General features: G+C 48.2%; 1 protein-coding gene across 1 annotated transcript in view; it reads left to right on the top strand.

The window, feature by feature from the left end:
• The window catches only part of LOC135813765 (protein argonaute-2-like), a gene marked incomplete in the record, with an annotated part of 44203 nt that extends 25875 nt beyond the window's left edge, over positions 1-18328 (top strand). The window contains 6 exon segments of the mRNA XM_065326769.1: positions 556-715; positions 8310-8400; positions 8822-8890; positions 11864-12226; positions 13070-13272; positions 17417-18328. Of these exon segments, the coding sequence (XP_065182841.1) occupies positions 556-715; positions 8310-8400; positions 8822-8890; positions 11864-12226; positions 13070-13272; positions 17417-17525 (995 nt within the window).
• Between the last annotated feature and the right edge of the window lie 120 nt (positions 18329-18448).

The raw sequence follows: 18448 nt of genomic DNA, 5'->3' as shown, positions 1-18448 counted from the left end.
CTGAAAAGAGAAAAAATCGCCAGACCCACCAGGACTCGAACCCGGGACCTTGCTTGTCATGAGCAATGCTCTAACCACTGAGCTATAGGACCGGGCTGAACCTAGAAGGCGCTGACAAGTTTTTCACTCCAAAGGCAGCTCACAACACGTGCCACACATACTGATGGCACTTGGGTCTTTCTCCCTCCCCCAGGGGACCAACCACGGTCAGTTTCTGGACCCTACCAGAAGTGAAAGAGAGTGGTAATTTTTTTTGAAAGTCATTTTGTGTACATGGCGGGTTGAAATCTGACCCGGGTCGAACTCAACCCGGGTTGAAACGCCTCATGTAAACACAGCCATACTTTCATGCTGTGCAATGTCTCAGTACTCCTTGTCAGTTTGGGGCTAAATTGTGCACGTCTGACTGTTCAACATCTGGTCTAACTAAGTTAGCTTGTGCCCCCCCCCCCCCTGCTTCCCCCCCCCCTGTTTTCCCCGTTTTCAGTTTTAAAATACTCTATTTTCCATTTCTATTTTCTATTTCTATTTCTACATCATTGAAATACAATGTAGGTGAATTCAAGCGTATCTGTGACACCAAGATCGGCATCCCTAGCCAAGTTATTCTCTCCCAGAATATCGTAAAGGCGAACGACAAGACGTGTGCCAACATTGTACTGAAGCTGAACTCCAAGCTCGGTGGAGTCAACTTTGTCATTGAGCCTAAGTTCAAGTGAGTTGGGGGGCGTAGTTGAGTGCTGTATGAACGGCAATGTCATGCTGCAGCATGTAGTATGCGAATGTGCTGCCAGGCCTGTGTCGTTAGTCTTCTCTTGGGAGGACTGTGTGCCAGTGTATGATTAGGGCCCCGGGATTGTTGTATTGTTAAACTGACCGCTGTGAACCCGACACGAGTGAACGAATGTATGATTTAGCGACGTTGGACAGTCGTTTACCCTATCATGACCAGAAATGATGGCACGTATTCCCACGACTGCTCAACCCTTTGTGCACAGATGACCACCACAGCATGAAACAGAATTAGAAATTTCAGTACAATCTTCACCTTATTAAACAGTCATAACTTTGGTCTCTTTCCAGTGATGCAAAGGAATATTCGCATATTCGGAATATTCTAGAATACCGACACCAGAAAGAATATTCGAAAGCAGGCAGTAACATTCGAATGTACTTTTACTCGAAAATTCGTGCTGCGTTGCTGTATTATGCAGCTCCAACCATGATTTCCTCTGTAGTGTTGAGGATGAGAGGGAAGACATTATGTTCTAAGAACTGTGAAGCTTGTTCTTTGGTCAAAATTTCTCTTTCACCAGTGAATCAGTGGATCTTGCTACTACAGGTAGACTCCCTTTAATTCGAACCTCAAATTGCCAGGCCCTAACTTCGAATTATCCAGAACTTCTAATTATCCAAATGCAGCCCCATGCACTGATATGTATGTCAAAATGCTTGAAATCGCATGCTGAATATTTTTTTGCACATTTTTATTTGCATCAACGAAACATAAGGTGGTCGTACCGGTCATGTACAACGGATCATCAAAACACTGGATCGATACAAAATCATTTTGACAATATCTCCATCTTCTAGTGAAGAAGTAACAGTCACTGCAGCTTTCCTGAAAAGGAAAAGAACTGCGCTGCCTAATCCGCGTCATGAAAGGCCGCCGGACAGCAGCACGTCGTTCTGAAGAACGGAAGTGAAGCATAGGCATCGACAATATTTACGACAATGGTGTTGTTGTGCGCCAACATCTCTGCGCACGAGCTGGCGCGGCAAGAAAGGCCATCGAGATCCGCGAAGAGAGTCAGCCACCTGGAAGAAGTCGTCTTCAATCAAACCTTTGCAATTTGCCTCGCACGGGCTTGAATCAAATTTCGAGAGAAGGTGGGTTTCTTGAACGCTATAGACTAGTATAGTCGATCCTGCAGCGGACCATTGATCGATTTTTGAGCTACTCTTGGCTAGAGAAGGAGAAAAGAATGAACTTCGAAATAGAAGGATAGCAACTCAATCTCACTTCGAAATAAACGTTTTTGCAATACAGTGATGTGGCCAATCAACGGAAAAAGACAATTCCATCAGTTCTTATAACATGTACGATGAGCTAGGCAAAAAAGCATAAAAGCATAGCGTAGGGCCCTGAGCTTCCAAGCTCTCTCGTTATTATTACTATAAAAATAAGCAACGTGAAGAAAGTAAAAAAATAGGGCCTTTGATATTATTGCTACATGTATTTTAAAGTTATCACTATAGCCGATAATAATATAGTGTGTTATGCATGTTTTGATTCTTTGTTGCCATCATACTATCCGATATATCATTACATCCGATAATATTGGTTATAGTGATATTTGTACTGGATAATATACGTTTTGCTTTCGATATTTCGTACCAATATCACTGTAGCCGATATATTCTTATATCCGGTCACTCTATAGCCGATACAGACTGTATCAGGCATTGATTTTACCTAACATCTCGATATTTTGCTCCGATTTTGCCGGCAATTTCCGCTCTTTCAATTCTTCGATATTTTTGCCGAAAGAATTGCCGGCAGGATCTGTCTGGGCCTACCTAGGGGTTGACTGGAGTTGCAACCAACATGGCTGTGCGCTATGGTCATGTGACAGTGTGTGCAACAGCTCTATAGCCAGAAATTATTTTTTTCCCCAGGGGTAACGGCCTCTTTTACGGGCAAGATAAAGTCTATAGATGTAGATGTGAAAAAATAGAGATACCATGGAATAGAGATACCATGGAATAGAGATACCATGGAATAGAGATACCATGGAATAGAGATACCATGGAATAGAGATACAGTCAGACCTCGCTTATCCGGTCCTCGTTTATCCGGATCCCTCACCATCCGGAAGAAAATCGCTGGTTACCGATGTGCAGCATATGTTATGCATACAACATAACCGGACCTCGCGATCCGCATACCGGTGCAAGATTTTGCGTACAAACTGGTTAAAATGTGTACAAAAAGCTTCGTCGTATCCGGTTGCGTGTGGCTTGCAGAAGCTAGAATCAGGAAGTTGTACAAGCAAACGAGGTCTTTGACCTGCTGGGTACATGCAGACAGCACTCAGCTGCATGCACTTGTCATTTTTCTGGCTTGTTTTACATACTGTGCACGCTAGTTGTACTGCATAGGACCCGTCTACATGTATGTATGACGCCACTGCTTTTGACATGCCACATGCATATCCAGTATGTGTGTTCAGTTATCCAGTTCCCTCGCCTATCCGGATATTTTTGTGGAAAACAGATGTGTGCGGTTAAGCGAGGTCTGACTGTACCATGGAATAGAGATACCATGGAATAGAGATACCATGGAATAGAGATACCATGGAATAGAGATGTAGTGGTTCTACAAACGCACCAAAGACATCTTGTAACTAGCTTCGTTACTACAAATCACAAGTGTGTGGGAATACAGAGAACGACAGAGAGATCAAAGGAAAAGCCAGGCAGGCAAGTACAGCTAAAGTGCGTACGGTACAACTGGCATGTCGCACAGCGCGGCCGGATGAATGCATACATGTTACATAAAAGGATACAATGACAAACAGTGGGATGTGCATCCACTACATCTCCCCTCTGAGATTAAACAGGCTATAATAGAGAAGATGAGGAGTCCAAAGACTATTCGATAATGTAGGTATTGTTTGTAGAGCAAGTTGCAGTGAAAGAGTGATGTGCAGAGACGACGGCAGATACGTCTCGGCACGTTGCTGAATTAGCATGATTCAATGAGGCGGTTGACAGGCTGAGGAGCTCTAGCAGAGCGACGGACTGGATCAGCTGCTGTGCCACCGTACTCAACCTCGACTGTCGGCTTCTCTGCTTCTAGCAGTGGCAGTCGGATCAAGTGACGACGATTGCGGCGAACAGTAGAGTGACCAGACTCAACGAGGTAAGAACGATTGGACACTTGCTCTACTATCTTGCCCTCCCGTTCGAGATCGGTGATGAATACACGGTCATGAAGCTGTAGAGTCGCGAGAGGCTTAGCTGCATGCCGTTGGTCGTAGTGCAACTTCTGCTGTTCCTGGGACTGAGTTTCCGATTCCAGAATACTAGGGAGATCTGGCCATTTCGGTTCCAGCTGTTCAGTCGTTGCAGGTAGACCGGTACGGAGCTGGCGGCCATACAACAGCTGACATGGGGCATAGCCGTTGCTCAGCGGTGTCGTGCGGTAAGCCAAGAGTGCATCTTGCAGGCTTTCGGCCTTCCGCAGGAGATTCTTGGCGGTGCGAACTGCACGTTCCGCTTCGCCATTCGACTGAGGACTGGAAGTGCGATGGGTGATGTCGTTTGCTGTGCAGAACTCAGTAAACGCTTCGCTGGCAAACTGAGGACCGTTGTCTGTAACCAAGGTGGACGGGAAACCATGCTCGGCACAGATGCGGTGCAGATGCTTGATGACAGCAATCGAGGTTGTGGCAGTCAGCGGTACGACATCGAGGTAACGCGAGAGATAGTCAACAATGACGAGGTAAGTCGTGCCGTTGAATTCCATCAGATCTGCACCAACCGTGTTCCACGGCAGTGTTGGGCGTTGGACGGGTCGCAGTGGTTCGGTCGACTGGACGCGGTGTTTGGTGCACACTTCACACGTAGCGACCATCGTGTCGATTTGCCTTGACAAGCCTGGCCACCAAATGGAATGGCGGGTGCGAGACTTGCACTTCGTTGCACCTTGATGTCCCTCGTGGAGCTTCTCGAGCATCTCAGGCTGCAGAGAGGGTGGCATGACAATGCGGAAGCCATGGTACAGCACACCTTGCTCACAGGACAGTAACTGGCGTTCATGGAAGTATGGGCGCACAGTGTCGTCGACATCACGTGGGTTGCACGGCCATCCGTGTTGGACGAAGTGGAGGACTTGCTTGAGCGTCTCATCTTGTGTGGTGGCGTCAGCAATGTCACGGGCTTTACCATCCGACACGATCTCGCCGATGTAAGATGCGAGGTTGATGCTGATCTCGTCTTGGAGACTAGGCGTGTCGTCACAGGCGAGCGGAGCGCGAGACAGAGCATCGGCAACAACTAGCTCTTTGCCAGGGACATACACGGCGGCTGGATTGTACGTGAGCAGGCGCATCAGGAGGCGTTGACATCGCATCGGGACACGGTTCAAATCACGCGTATTGATCAGCGGGATGAGTGGTTTGTGATCCGTCTGGACAGTGAGGGACGAGTTGCCGTAAATGTAGCCGTGGAATCGCTCACAAGCCCAGACAACAGCCAAGCACTCCTTCTCGATCTGCGCGTACTGTTGCTCAGTAGTGGTGAGGCTGCGTGAGGCAAATGCAATGGGGCGCATTCCGTCGTCATGCTCCTGCAATAGGACAGCTCCCAAGCCGTAACTGCTGGCATCAGCGCTGATGACCGTGGGCTTGGTTGGGTCGAAGAACGTGAGGCAGGGCGCATTGGTGGCAAGCTGTTTGAGCTTGTCCAGGGCCTGTTGTTGTGTAGCAGACCACTCCCATGCGGTGTCATGCCCCAGTAGAAGACGCAGTGGAGCGCTGACTTCCGAGAGATTGGGAATGAAGCGTGACATGAACGCGAACATGCCGAGAATGCGCTTCAGTTCCGTGACGTTCTTGGGCGGCTTCAGATTAGCGACGCTGGACACTCTCGCTGGGTCAGGGTGGAGACCTTTGGCGGAGAAGATGTGACCAAGGAACTTCACTTCGGCCTGACGCTTGTGACATTTCGTCATGTTCAGCGTGACGTTGGCTTTCTGCAGGATGTCTAGTACGGCAGCTAGGTTACGGTCGTGTTCTTCTCGCGTACGGCCAGAGACAATGATATCGTCCATGTAGACGAACACGCCGGGGAGCTGGTCCAGAAGGTTGGTGAGACGCTTCTGGAAAATCTCAGGTGCTGATGTGATGCCGAATGGCAGTCGCTTGAAGTAGAACCTGCCGAACGGCGTGATGAAGGTGGTCAAACGGGCAGAGTCGGGACTGAGTGGGACTTGCCAGAATCCGTTAGCAGTGTCCAATGTCGTGAACACAGTCGCTCCGGCCAGTGAAGACAGGGCATCTTCTAACGTTGGCAGCTGAAATGTCTCCCGCTTGACAGACGCATTAAGACGCTTCAGGTCTACACAGATGCGTACCTTGCCGTTAGGTTTGAGGACGGGCACCATAGGCGAACACCAGTCTGTGGGTTCGTCGACACGCGCAATGATGTCGCCATCTTCCATGCGGTGCAGTTCTTCACGTACTTTCGAATACAGGTGATGAGGAACTCTGCGAGCTGTCAGGCAGTGATACGGTGTGGCGTCGGAAGTTAGTGAATCTGCGCAGCAGGACCAACCATACACTGTACGAGTGGGACTGGACCTTGCACTTCAGCCAGACGCTGGACTAGACCCAGTGCTGTGCACGCAGATCGGCTGAGCAGGCTAGTGCTGGCACCATCTAGAACAAAGATGGGTATGGTAGTGGACTGAGATTGAAAGGAGCAGTGAGCCTCAAATACACCCAGGACCTGCATAGTCTGGTCATTCGCTCCTCTCAGCTGGGCACTAGTAGCAGATAAGGACGGCTTGGGCTGCAGTGTATTGTATGATTGCACGGACATGGTAGAGACATCAGCTCCAGTATCTAGCTTGAACTGGACTACACTCTTTCCGATAGCTAGATCTGCCAACCAGGGTGAATCACTTACACTTTGTGCGCACGTCGTGTGGCCAACAAATAGAGAGTCCGGAGAGTCGTTCGTGACGGCAGAGGTGGACGGTTTCGATCGGCAAACTCGCGCGAAGTGGTTGCGCTTGCCACAGGCTTTGCAGCACTGGCCTCTGGCTGGGCACTGATCGCGTTGCGAGTGGTGGCTTCCACCACAGTTCGGGCACTTCGATTCGGTCGCAGGCGGCGTTGCTGCAGATTTGTAGCTACCATGCGGTCTGCTCTTCGGCATAGATCGACCACCACGGTGCGACTGGACAGCTGAGGCTGAGGCGTCATCGTCTGAAATCGAGCTGGCGGCGGCCAAGCCACTGCGCGATTGGGCTGCAACCTGTTGCTGGACGGTTTCGGCGTGCCGTGCGAACGCAACAACTTTGGCGAGAGTTTGCTCGCTCTTGTCTTTCATCTGCAGCTCCCGACTCACCCGCTTGTCCAGCATGTGGGCGACGAAGCGGTCTCTGATACGCTCATCCTTCGTGCCAGCAAACTCACAATACTCTGCAGCTTTGTACAGAGCACGGACAAACTCCTCTACGGTCTGGCCGGGTTGTTGTACAAGCTGTTCAAATTTAGCCCGTTCATGAACAACATTGGTAGAGGGGCGGAAGTACGTGTCGAAAGCACTGACGACCTCGTCATATTTCTTCTTGTCGTCCTCGGATAGTCCGAGTTGGTACTCGAACAAGGAGTCGGCGTTGGGTCCGAGAGCATACAACAAAGTGGCCACCTGAGTTTCTCCCGGGTCGGAACTCAGTTTGGTGGCGGCACGAAAACGGGTGAAACGGAGTTTCCACGCGGGCCACTGGTCCGGTGAGCTGAAGTCGAAAGGCGCTGGAGGGTTGAAACGAGCCATCACCGCTCACGAGGCCAAAGACTACAGGAAAACCAATTCTGACACCATGTAGTGGTTCTACAAACGCACCAAAGACATCTTGTAACTAGCTTCGTTACTACAAATCACAAGTGTGTGGGAATACAGAGAACGACAGAGAGATCAAAGGAAAAGCCAGGCAGGCAAGTACAGCTAAAGTGCGTACGGTACAACTGGCATGTCGCACAGCGCGGCCGGATGAATGCATACATGTTACATAAAAGGATACAATGACAAACAGTGGGATGTGCATCCACTACAAGAGATACCATGGAATAGAGATACCATGGAATAGAGATACCATGGAATAGAGATACCATGGAAAAAAAGAAAAAAAAGAATGCCAGCCAGAATGCACACGTGTAAAATTCACTTGTAAAAATTCACTTGTATAAAAATTCTAATTTCGCTCGCCAGTGATGGAATTCCTTCATCTCGGACTCCTTGAAAAGTTACAGAGAGATCTCGTCTCTCCAGATAGTGTCACTAGACTCTCGGCAGCAGCAGCACAGTTGCTTGCATGCCTTTTGAGAGCTGCCCCATAGTGCCTGGATGAGCTATTGCACTCACGTCCACAAGTTGCGTTTGCTCTCATATTGTTGCTCAATGTGGGACAATGATTCAACTGTGAACTCCTAGTGCTGATTCTGCCTGTGCCTGTGCAGACTGAGCGTTGTACCAAACATATCCGTTACAGATCCTGTATCCTTTGTGTGTTTGCTCAGGCACCCGTTCTTCAAAGAACCCATTATTGTTCTTGGTGCTGATGTGACTCATCCAGCCGTTTCGAACTTGAGCAGTCCATCCATAGCGGCTGTAAGTATATGTACAGTGAGCTGATGATTGTAGTAATACGTGAAACTCAGAGTTGTAACAAATCTTCCAATCTCTCTCTTGTGTACAGTGAACTAGCTACACTGCTACACTACACGCATGCACGCACGCACACACGCGCACGAGCGCACACCAGCACACCATGAAAACTGAAGTTTTCTTGGCGATGATAACCATGCTACAGCAGAAGCTATTCTAGTAACATCTTGTGCGAGGCATGTTGGGGACTGCACTGTTGAACAGTTTGCACGGCTCAAGGATTAAAACCTCCATTCTTTCGCTTGGTCCCCACCGAACAGGCCCGTGAATACAAATGCACAACGTACTACACACACAGCTGTACTATACACACAGCTGCTGCTGCAATTGTCCATGTGACTGTTGATTGTGTTTATGTTGTCAGGTGGTGGGTAGTATGGATTCATTCCCGATGAAATATGGGACTCAAATGCGCGTTCAGGATCGCAGAAAGGTCAGTTTTAGCCAGGAGCAGTATCATTTTAATTCCGTAGCTACGTGCTATGGCACATGCTTGGTGTGTTGTATCACCTCGTTTCTTTTTCCTGTTTTTCACACTTTTAGTTGTCCATATCAAAGTGTTTTGCAAGTAGTTCCCCTTCTATTGTAAAATACAATCATGTATGTCGACAAATAAACAGTGCTCACAGCACGTCCTTCTTGGTGCTGTACAAAAGCTTCATAGATTTTCAAGGCAATATCGGGAATCCTCTTTATAACTTCCCTCAAAAGGTAAAAGTACCTATTTTGTAGTATGAACACAGTGTCGACCCCATAATAATACAACTCTGGCCCGGGCTGGTCTGTTTATATGTGCTTAGCATTCCGCGCACACAGACGGCATGCAGACAGGCATACATCATTAGCATTCCGCGCACACAGACGGCATGCAGACAAGCATACACCACACGAATAAGGCTAGGTTGTGTTGGGCAAGTACTGGTGACGAGGAACTGGTTGGTCTTTGCCGCAAGGTAGGCACGAGCCCGTGAGGCTGCAAGTGCCGCAGAAAGGCAGAAGCCCGGAGGCTGTGATTGCCGCAGGAAGGCAGAAGCCCGGAGGCTGTGATTGCCGGCCGCAATGGAAAGGCAGGACAATAAGGCCATAAGGCCGCAATAGAAAGGCAGACCAGTTATGAGTGACTCGCCACCAGGTTTATTGTACTTGAAGTAGGAATGATGCAATGTAGTATTAATGGTTAGTGGTGGGATGGTGGGTCAGCAAAAGACAAAGGCAGCAGGTTGCAGGTTGCAAGTCGGGCACGGGCCAAAGCAGAGAAGACTCAAAACTGAGAATTGCAAGGAGATGTGCCACGTTGCGGACTCGGACCCGATCAAAACTGAATTAATTATTGTGATGGCGTACGCATAAATTAATGTGATGCACAGCAGGCAGTCTTGCCGGTCGCGGCAAGGCGCGCTAAACAAGTGACGCGGCCAGAACCGTAGAGGGCACTGTTGCGCAGCAGATACGTAGTTGCGAGATGTGCGCCTACGCTAAACTGAATTCATTACATGAATACATCATTTTTCTGGCCCGTCTAGCCGGGATCCCGGGTGCCTCGAGGCGGGATCCCGCCTCGCCAGGCCAGCCCGCTTGCCATGTAAACGCACCACAGGTTTTGAGTGGATTTGTGTACAACCCCGAGATCCCGTTGCAGGCGGGCTGACTCGCCTGTCGATCAGCCCGGGCGTTGAGCTGCACATATAATCACCCCCTAAGAGAAGGTTTTAACGGTAGAAGCTAGAGTCATAGGTAGAAGCTAGGGTCATAGGTAGAAGCTAGGGTCATAGGTAGAAGCTAGGGTCATAGGTAGAAGCTAGGGTCATAGGTAGAAGCTAGGGTCATAGGTAGAAGCTAGGGTCATAGGTAGAAGCTAGGGTCATAGGTAGAAGCTAGGGTCATAGGTAGAAGCTAGGGTCATAGGTAGAAGCTAGGGTCATAGGTAGAAGCTAGGGTCATAGGTAGAAGCTAGGGTCATAGGTAGAAGCTAGGGTCATAGGTAGAAGCTAGGGTCATAGGTAGAAGCTAGGGTCATAGGTAGAAGCTAGGGTCATAGGTAGAAGCTAGGGTCATAGGTAGAAGCTAGGGTCATAGGTAGAAGCTAGGGTCATAGGTAGAAGCTAGGGTCATAGGTAGAAGCTAGGGTCATAGGTAGAAGCTAGGGTCATAGGTAGAAGCTAGGGTCATAGGTAGAAGCTAGGGTCATAGGTAGAAGCTAGGGTCATAGGTAGAAGCTAGGGTCATAGGTAGAAGCTAGGGTCATAGGTAGAAGCTAGGGTCATAGGTAGAAGCTAGGGTCATAGGTAGAAGCTAGGGTCATAGGTAGAAGCTAGGGTCATAGGTAGAAGCTAGGGTCATAGGTAGAAGCTAGGGTCATAGGTAGAAGCTAGGGTCATAGGTAGAAGCTAGGGTCATAGGTAGAAGCTAGGGTCATAGGTAGAAGCTAGGGTCATAGGTAGAAGCTAGGGTCATAGGTAGAAGCTAGGGTCATAGGTAGAAGCTAGGGTCATAGGTAGAAGCTAGGGTCATAGGTAGAAGCTAGGGTCATAGGTAGAAGCTAGGGTCATAGGTAGAAGCTAGGGTCATAGGTAGAAGCTAGGGTCATAGGTAGAAGCTAGGGTCATAGGTAGAAGCTAGGGTCATAGGTAGAAGCTAGGGTCATAGGTAGAAGCTAGGGTCATAGGTAGAAGCTAGGGTCATAGGTAGAAGCTAGGGTCATAGGTAGAAGCTAGGGTCATAGGTAGAAGCTAGGGTCATAATTATGATAATTCATAGTACAGTAATATAGTAGAAATCCTTAGCGTCTCAATAATGTGTACATGAAGAAGAGTTGCAGATCAGAGCTAGTGAAATACAGCTTACACATGTATAGTATTAACCATAGTATGAACTAAATCTGATTGACCCAATTCTGATGCATGGCCAATGCGACTTGCTGATGTATCTGCTACCTGTCACTTGCCACCGTGTGGTCCACCTTCAAACTCGGGTCACGACATTATTATTATTAACTTTTATTTTACTAGGGTAAAGGCTCATTTGTATGGGTGAAGTGGGGGGGGGGGTTCGCCTCTGTACTTTGCGTTATGCATGGCTAGACAATTTTGGAAAATGGAAAAATTGATTACGGCCCTTACTTACGGGTAAATGTCCCCTCTGCTATTTTGACCTGGCTAGAACCCTGGTTTATGTGTATATGTATAATATTGGTGTGTGTGTGTGTGTGTGTGTGTGTGTGTGTGTGTGTGTGTGTGTGTGTGTGTGTGTGTGTGTGTGTGTGTGTGTGTGTGTGTGTGTGTGTGTGTGTGTGTGTGTGTGTGTGTGTGTGTGTGTGTGTGTGTGTGTGTGTGTGTGTGTGTGTGTGTGTGTGTGTGTATGTGTATGTGTGTGTATGGCTACGTACATGGCTGATTTACCAACACAGGAGATAATAACTGAATTGCAAGGCATGACGCGCACGTTGCTGATGGAATTCTACCGCAGCACCGGAAGACAGCCACTACGTATCATTATGTATCGTGACGGTGTCAGTGAGGGCCAATTTCAAGCCTGTCTTGAAGAAGAGCTGCGATCTATTCGCAGAGCGTGTATCTCTCTGGATAAGGATTATCGGCCTGGCATCACATTCATCACAGTCCAGAAACGCCATCACACCCGTTTCTTCTGCAACAATCCCAGGGATGAGCAAGGCAAAGGTCGCAACATACCAGCTGGTACGGTAGTAGATCGCGGTGTGGCACACCCAACAGAACACGACTTTTTCTTATGCAGCCACTATGGCATTCAGGTAAGGTCAGGTGAATCTACAGAAACCTGTACTGTTCGAATTTTATGTCTGCTAGCACGTAATTTACGTTTCTGTGAATGTGTTTGGGTTGACTTAGACAACTGTCTGCTGACAAAACCTGGCTGTTTTCCGGTCAAAGCCTGGCTGTTTTCCGTTCAAACATGCAGTGCACAATGGAGTCCCATGCGCAGAGGCACAGAGCCCTGTTCCAGATTTCTGTGTATAACTTAGTGTGGTGACTGGTAAGAGTACCATAACATACATACCTTACATACACACCAAAGGCCAGCCAACTTCTTCTTCTTCTTCTACTTCTTCTTCTTCTACTACTTCTTCTTCTTCTAAGTTCAAGCATTTTGGAATGCATATTGCACCTGCCGTGTGTGGACTGCTGGCAATCCTGAAAGTGTGGACTGCTGGTAATCTTCACGTCTTCTCTTTCTCATTCTCCTAGCTCTACTTTCATTCTCCTGGGTGGTTACCAACAGCCAGTGCATGCCGGAGTATGTGGTTTGTGTGTAAAAAATAGAGAGAATATAAAAATGAAAAATGAAAAATAGGGATTCACTGGCTAGAAAAAAGCCACTTCAATCAGCTGTGTGGTGTAGACCAGGCTAAAAGTAGTGGCGGTCAATTCATCAGCCTTGCGAGCTGTTGAATGGTGTAATCCCAGCACAAGCTGCTATGTCTAACATAGCTGTTGAATGGTGTAATCCCAGCACAAGTTGCTATGTCTAACATACAGTGTAGCTGTTTTCTATCATCGCTTCCGCGATGGGCAGGTCTGAGGTCTGAGGTCTGGGGTCTGATGTGATGTGTGTATGTGTTGATGTGTACTTGTAGGGCACAAGTCGACCGGCTCACTACCGTGTGCTATGGGATGACAACAAGTTATCTCAGGATGCAGTACAGCTGCTGACCTATCACCTGTGCCACACTTACGCCCGCTGTGCACGGAGCGTCAGCATTCCAGCGCCAGCCTACTACGCTCATCTGGTGGCATTCCGAGCACGCCATCTCATCGATCCTCTTGACCAGTCTGATCTGTAAGTTCAGTATTGTTTCTCTGGCTGCTAGCCCGCTGGTTTCCAATCTCAGACCTTCTGCTGAGTGCTGATGGATAATAGTAATAATATCAACGCACTGAAAAGAGGAAGTTATGCACTCAGTACAAAAACCATGAGCAAAATCTACTTGTCATAGACCGTAAAGTCCGCTGCAAACGACCACCCCATTTTTGCAAGATCTGCTGGCCTATATGCACTGACCCCATGCACTGTCACCCCTACTGTCCGAAAGTGCACCTCACACCGTAACACGAAGAGCAATTTGCTACGGTAAACTATGTCCTCTTTGCAGGTTTCAAAATCGTCCGTATGCCCCCGCATGAGCGTGACCCAAAACAATGACTTCACCCCCCCCGTCAGCGCACACGCACAATGCAGGTCGTAAGCTGTGTGTACAGAGCAGGGGTGACTTTGAATGTTCCGTCGGGGTGACTTTGAATGTTCCGTCGGGGTGACTTTGAATGTTCCGTCCATGAACCAGGATTGACTATAGACTCTCTACAGATCAGGAGGGGATGTCATTCTCATATCCGATGGATGCCAGGAAGAAGCCGTGACCTTTTGCGTTCGGCGGAAAACATCAGGAATATCGATTTCTGCACGCGTTCGAGGCAGTGCAGGGTACCGCTCTCTTCGACATCTAAACAGAGTGGAGTCCAGAGAGTTGAATGAGCGGCAAATGAGTGGCAACTGGCGCTGGCAGGTTGGTGGACTCCTCGTCGTATTATAGTTCTTACGCCTGTGCCGCCTTGCCGACAGAGACGCTTCATGCTACTCACAGCTCTCCTCACTTCTACCTGCTCGGGAATCGGCGGATGGTTGTGCTCTGTGGTTACTGCTGCAGTGTTGTCCTCTTCATCTTTGAGCAGACTTCCAGCTGTTGTCAGATGCCCACCACATGCTGGCCTAGTATATCGCCAAGTAATCCTGCCGTCTGCTTTCTTCTTGTCCTTCCTATAGGAGTAACCATGGTGAGTAGCACCATAGCCTCCTTCCTGTGTCACAGTCAGAATTGCCGAAGCGGCGTCTTCGTAATTGCTCTCTTCGTTGTTGTGTTCAAGGTCCGGTCCGGGGCCCTTGCTTTCCCCGCTACTGGTGTCGTTAGAGCTGGCTTCGCCAATGTCCTCCGCCTCGTACTCACTCGTCTCGAGATCGTCTCCACTTGTATCTTCTCTGCTCATCTCTCTACTCGTTGTGTCTTCGCTGCTGCCCACGCTGTTGTCGATATCCTCCATGGTAATAATAACGTGGGCCTGCACATTATGGGTCACGTGTGTAATGAGCTGGCTTTAATTTGGACCGTCGCTAACGTAATTGATCACGCTAGAATGGGGTGTGCAAGTGATGAGCCGAGCTGTGGTGACAGAGGGTCACATTAGGTCGTGCTATACCGGGGGTGCTAATATGAACACGCGGCGTATAAGGTTGCGCTGTTTTGGGTGTAAATCGCGAGTCCATGCTCTCATTTGAATTTGTGTCTCTATGGCAACAGCCGGCTGCAAAGGGAAACCCGTCCTCAAGACCCAGCTCGCCCACTCAAATCGCAAATGAGCCGTGGCGCAGATCGCGAGTTTCGTAGCATTGCAGCCATTCACTCTATCGCTTCGGCGATTGTTCCTACGGATAGCCTGGAGGTTTCTCTTCAACCCAGATATTTAGATGTTCGAATTTGGTCAAAAATTGAGTTACGACAGTTTGAAAAAATCGATCACCGGTGATCAATTTTCAAATGTGAGACCGTGAAAAGGTTAAAGGGGAAGTTAAGCCTAAAATCAAATGGTCGCCAGTTGTAGTCTTCGGAGTGCTGAGCCGAATGGTCTTGATCCGGGGAAGCTGCGATGCTCCCTTCCTCCTTTATTCCCAATCGAACTCGCGCACTTCCACCGAAACTGGGTGACTGCGCCCTACTAGATGGGGATTTGTATGCAAAATGTCACTAAAAGCACCATTTCGTTCTTATAAGCACGAATCACCGCGATGGGCCCATATGTTGTAGTCTTTTGGACGCTGAGTCGACTGGTTTTGGTCCGAAAGGGCTGCGATGTAGCGTTCGGCCCTTATTCCCAATCGAACATGGCTGAACAAGCGGTCATGTACTTCTGCGTACACCAGTCACCTGGTCACCGCGCCAGCAGGGGACAACTTTCACATCAAGGTTCAACTCGAGTGACAGAAACTCACTCAAGTTGTAAGTTGTAACCTGCAGGCACGGTGACCAGGTGACTGGAGTACGCACGAGCACGTGACTGCTTGTTCAGCCATGTTCGATTGGGAATAAGGGCTGAACGCTATATCGCAGCCCTGTCGGACCAAAACCAGTTGACTCGGCGTCCAAAAAACTACAACATATGGGCCAATCGCGATCCGTGCTTTTATAAGGACAACATGACGCTTTTAGTGACATTTTGCATACAAATCCCCATCTAGTAGGGCGCAGTCACCCAGTTTCGGTGGAAGTGCGCGAGTTCGATTGGGAATAAAGGAGGAAGGGAGCGTCTCGGCTTCCTCTGACCAAAACCATTCGACTCCGGACCCCGAAGACTACAACTGGTGAAAATTTGATTTTAGCCTTAACTTCCCCTTTAAGTTAATAATGACATCAAGAGTACATACTGTGTGACTTTGTATAATATTAATTAGAGAGGTTCCGCACTACGTAACGTTGAGCAACTTTGCATTAGTGGGCGGGAAAAGCCTGTGAATTCGCGAGTTTGCACTCTACTTACAGAAAGTTGTCTACGTAGAGTACGTAAATAGGGGCTCTGATAACGTAGGTGCTTCGTAAGTGGATTGGGGTACTAATTTATGACTCTCTCCCCAGGTCGATCCGGTCATACACTGCCACGTTCAGCTACGTGATTTGCAACACAGATCCGCATGCAGTTTACGTAACACTCTCCGTAGATCGACTACGTTTTTTTACTAACGTAATTACGTTATGCGGAACCTCTCTATCATCACAAGTACATACTGTATGACTTTGCACAACAGAATAACAAGGACAATCAAGGCTTGTTTGCTGCTACTTTAAGTTTCATGCCTCACGCAATCATCAGGCAACAACTACTGTATGACTTTGTAACGATAGTGCAGTCTTTCACATGGTAAGCTTATGATATCTATCAATATCTCTCGTTAACTTAGAAGGCTTTGTTTGAAATCCGACCAGTGTATTGTACCAGTATTTGCAGTATTTGCAGGTAAAATTGTTGGGAAAGCAGGTCCAAAACTGAAATTCTAACAACTTAGAAGGCTTTGTTTGAAATCCGACCAGTGTATTGTACCAGTATTTGCAGTATTTGCAGGTAAAATTGTTGGGAAAGCAGGTCCAAAACTGAAATTCTAACATGTTGTAGTTTTCAGCGGGTATCAGGCACGTACCGGAGTACATGCCAGTCACTTTGACTGGCTGGGTCAAACAATTAGTACTCGAAGGCGTTGCACACCCTTAGGGTGCGTTCTTAAATCCTCTCGGAAAGTTGGAGACTCTCCGAAAAGTTCGAGAGCTGTTCTTATATCCTCTCCGGCTTTTAGGAGGCTCTCCAAAGCTCTCCCAAGCTCTCCAAGCTTCAGAGGTGGTTGAAACTTGGAGATTCCCGCGGTTTGGGATCAGCGCATGCGAACTACGACTAAAAGCCACGTGTTGATCATGAGTGTACGCATTTCCCTTTTCACATACGCACAAGTGCATACTACATTCACTCAAGACCCTTTGACGCTTCATTTTGCTTGACATGTGCAAAATATCTCCGAATTCTTCAAGACCCGTTCTTGAATAATCCCAGTTTCTTCGACTTCTCTTTTCTTCTTCTCCTAGAAGCTAGAGAATATAAGAACGCACCCTAATTGAGACTCGAATTGCTGTTTTTTACTTATTTGTGAAAGCTCGAGTGTGTGTTTGGGCACACATGAACCGCAAGCGTACCGCGTCCATGCGCCAGTTGTGAACGCGGCTTAACTTCTGCAAAAAGGGTTTCCGAAACCAGAGGGAGAGGGAGAAACATGTTGCCAACCTGCTGGTAATGTTACTGCATGTGTTTTGCTGTGTATTGATGTGTGTGTGTGTGTGTGTGTGTGTGCGCGCGTGCGTGCGTGTGTGCATGTCTGATGATCACCCCTACAGCGCGTCCAGAGTGTCAGCTGGCAGTGGACCACCGAGGACGAGTATAGAGGAGCTGCAGCGTGCGCTTGAGATGACCCCAGAGCACCTGAAGAGCATGTACTTTGTCTAGCTCGGACTAGCATGCCCGGTCCTTGCTTTCTCTCTCTCTCTCTCTCTCTCTCTCTCTCTCTCTCTCTCTCTCTCTCTCTCTCTCTCTCTCTCTCTCTAAGTATCATTTTAACCCTGTTGGGCGCAAGTATGTCTTGCTGCGCGTCTTGTGCTTTTTTTCTCCCTTTATGGAATGTGTATGTCTTGCTCTGGCCTATGCCATTTTTTGCTCCTTGCACTGCGTATGTTGCACACGACTGCTCCAGGTCAGTCTAGTACACTTCCCGTGCCATGGTTCTGCCTCGAGGGGCACGTCTTGTGTGTGTTTTTTGTTTCCTTCGTGGAATGTTCTCCGCCATGATCTTCTTATGCATAGTATGCGGCTGCAGCACACATCCCAGTATTCATCATCTATCCCTGTTGCTGCGTCAAGGGCATGCCGCATGCTTGGGTTTGGTTTTCTTCATAATTCTGAATGTGCTTCACCTTGAATTTGTGATCTAACCTCTCGTAGCACCACAGACCTGCAGCACCCCCCCCCCCCCCCGTATGTTTTCTTTACTTTATTCACGCATCCATCCATCCATCCATGTACAATGTACAATGTATCTACTGAGTTACTGAGTTACATTGAAAAGTGAGTTCTAAGCCACAAAAGGTATAACAGTCATATGCAGCTTTAGCTAAATTACAAAGCGTTTTTTTTTACCAGCCGGCGGCCAGCAAGTCATCACTATGTTTCTGTGTTGCATTGCAGTGCATTACACGGTATGCCTTTTGTTTGTTCCTGCTTGCCTCAGCATTCTGAAGTTGTTTTTATGATCATTATCAAAAGTCCAAATGTGTGAACTCCCGGGGAGGGGGGAAGTGGAGGTTCATTTTTGATCTACACCGGTAGAAACTTCTTCTTTTGGTAGAAGCATCGTGCTGTATGTCGGCACATCA

This window comes from Sycon ciliatum, chromosome 4 (assembly GCF_964019385.1).
Source record: "Sycon ciliatum chromosome 4, ocSycCili1.1, whole genome shotgun sequence".
Classification (NCBI taxonomy): domain Eukaryota; kingdom Metazoa; phylum Porifera; class Calcarea; order Leucosolenida; family Sycettidae; genus Sycon; species Sycon ciliatum.
The sequence above is the reverse complement of the archived record's forward strand: the minus strand, read 5'-3'. Positions and strand labels throughout refer to the sequence as shown.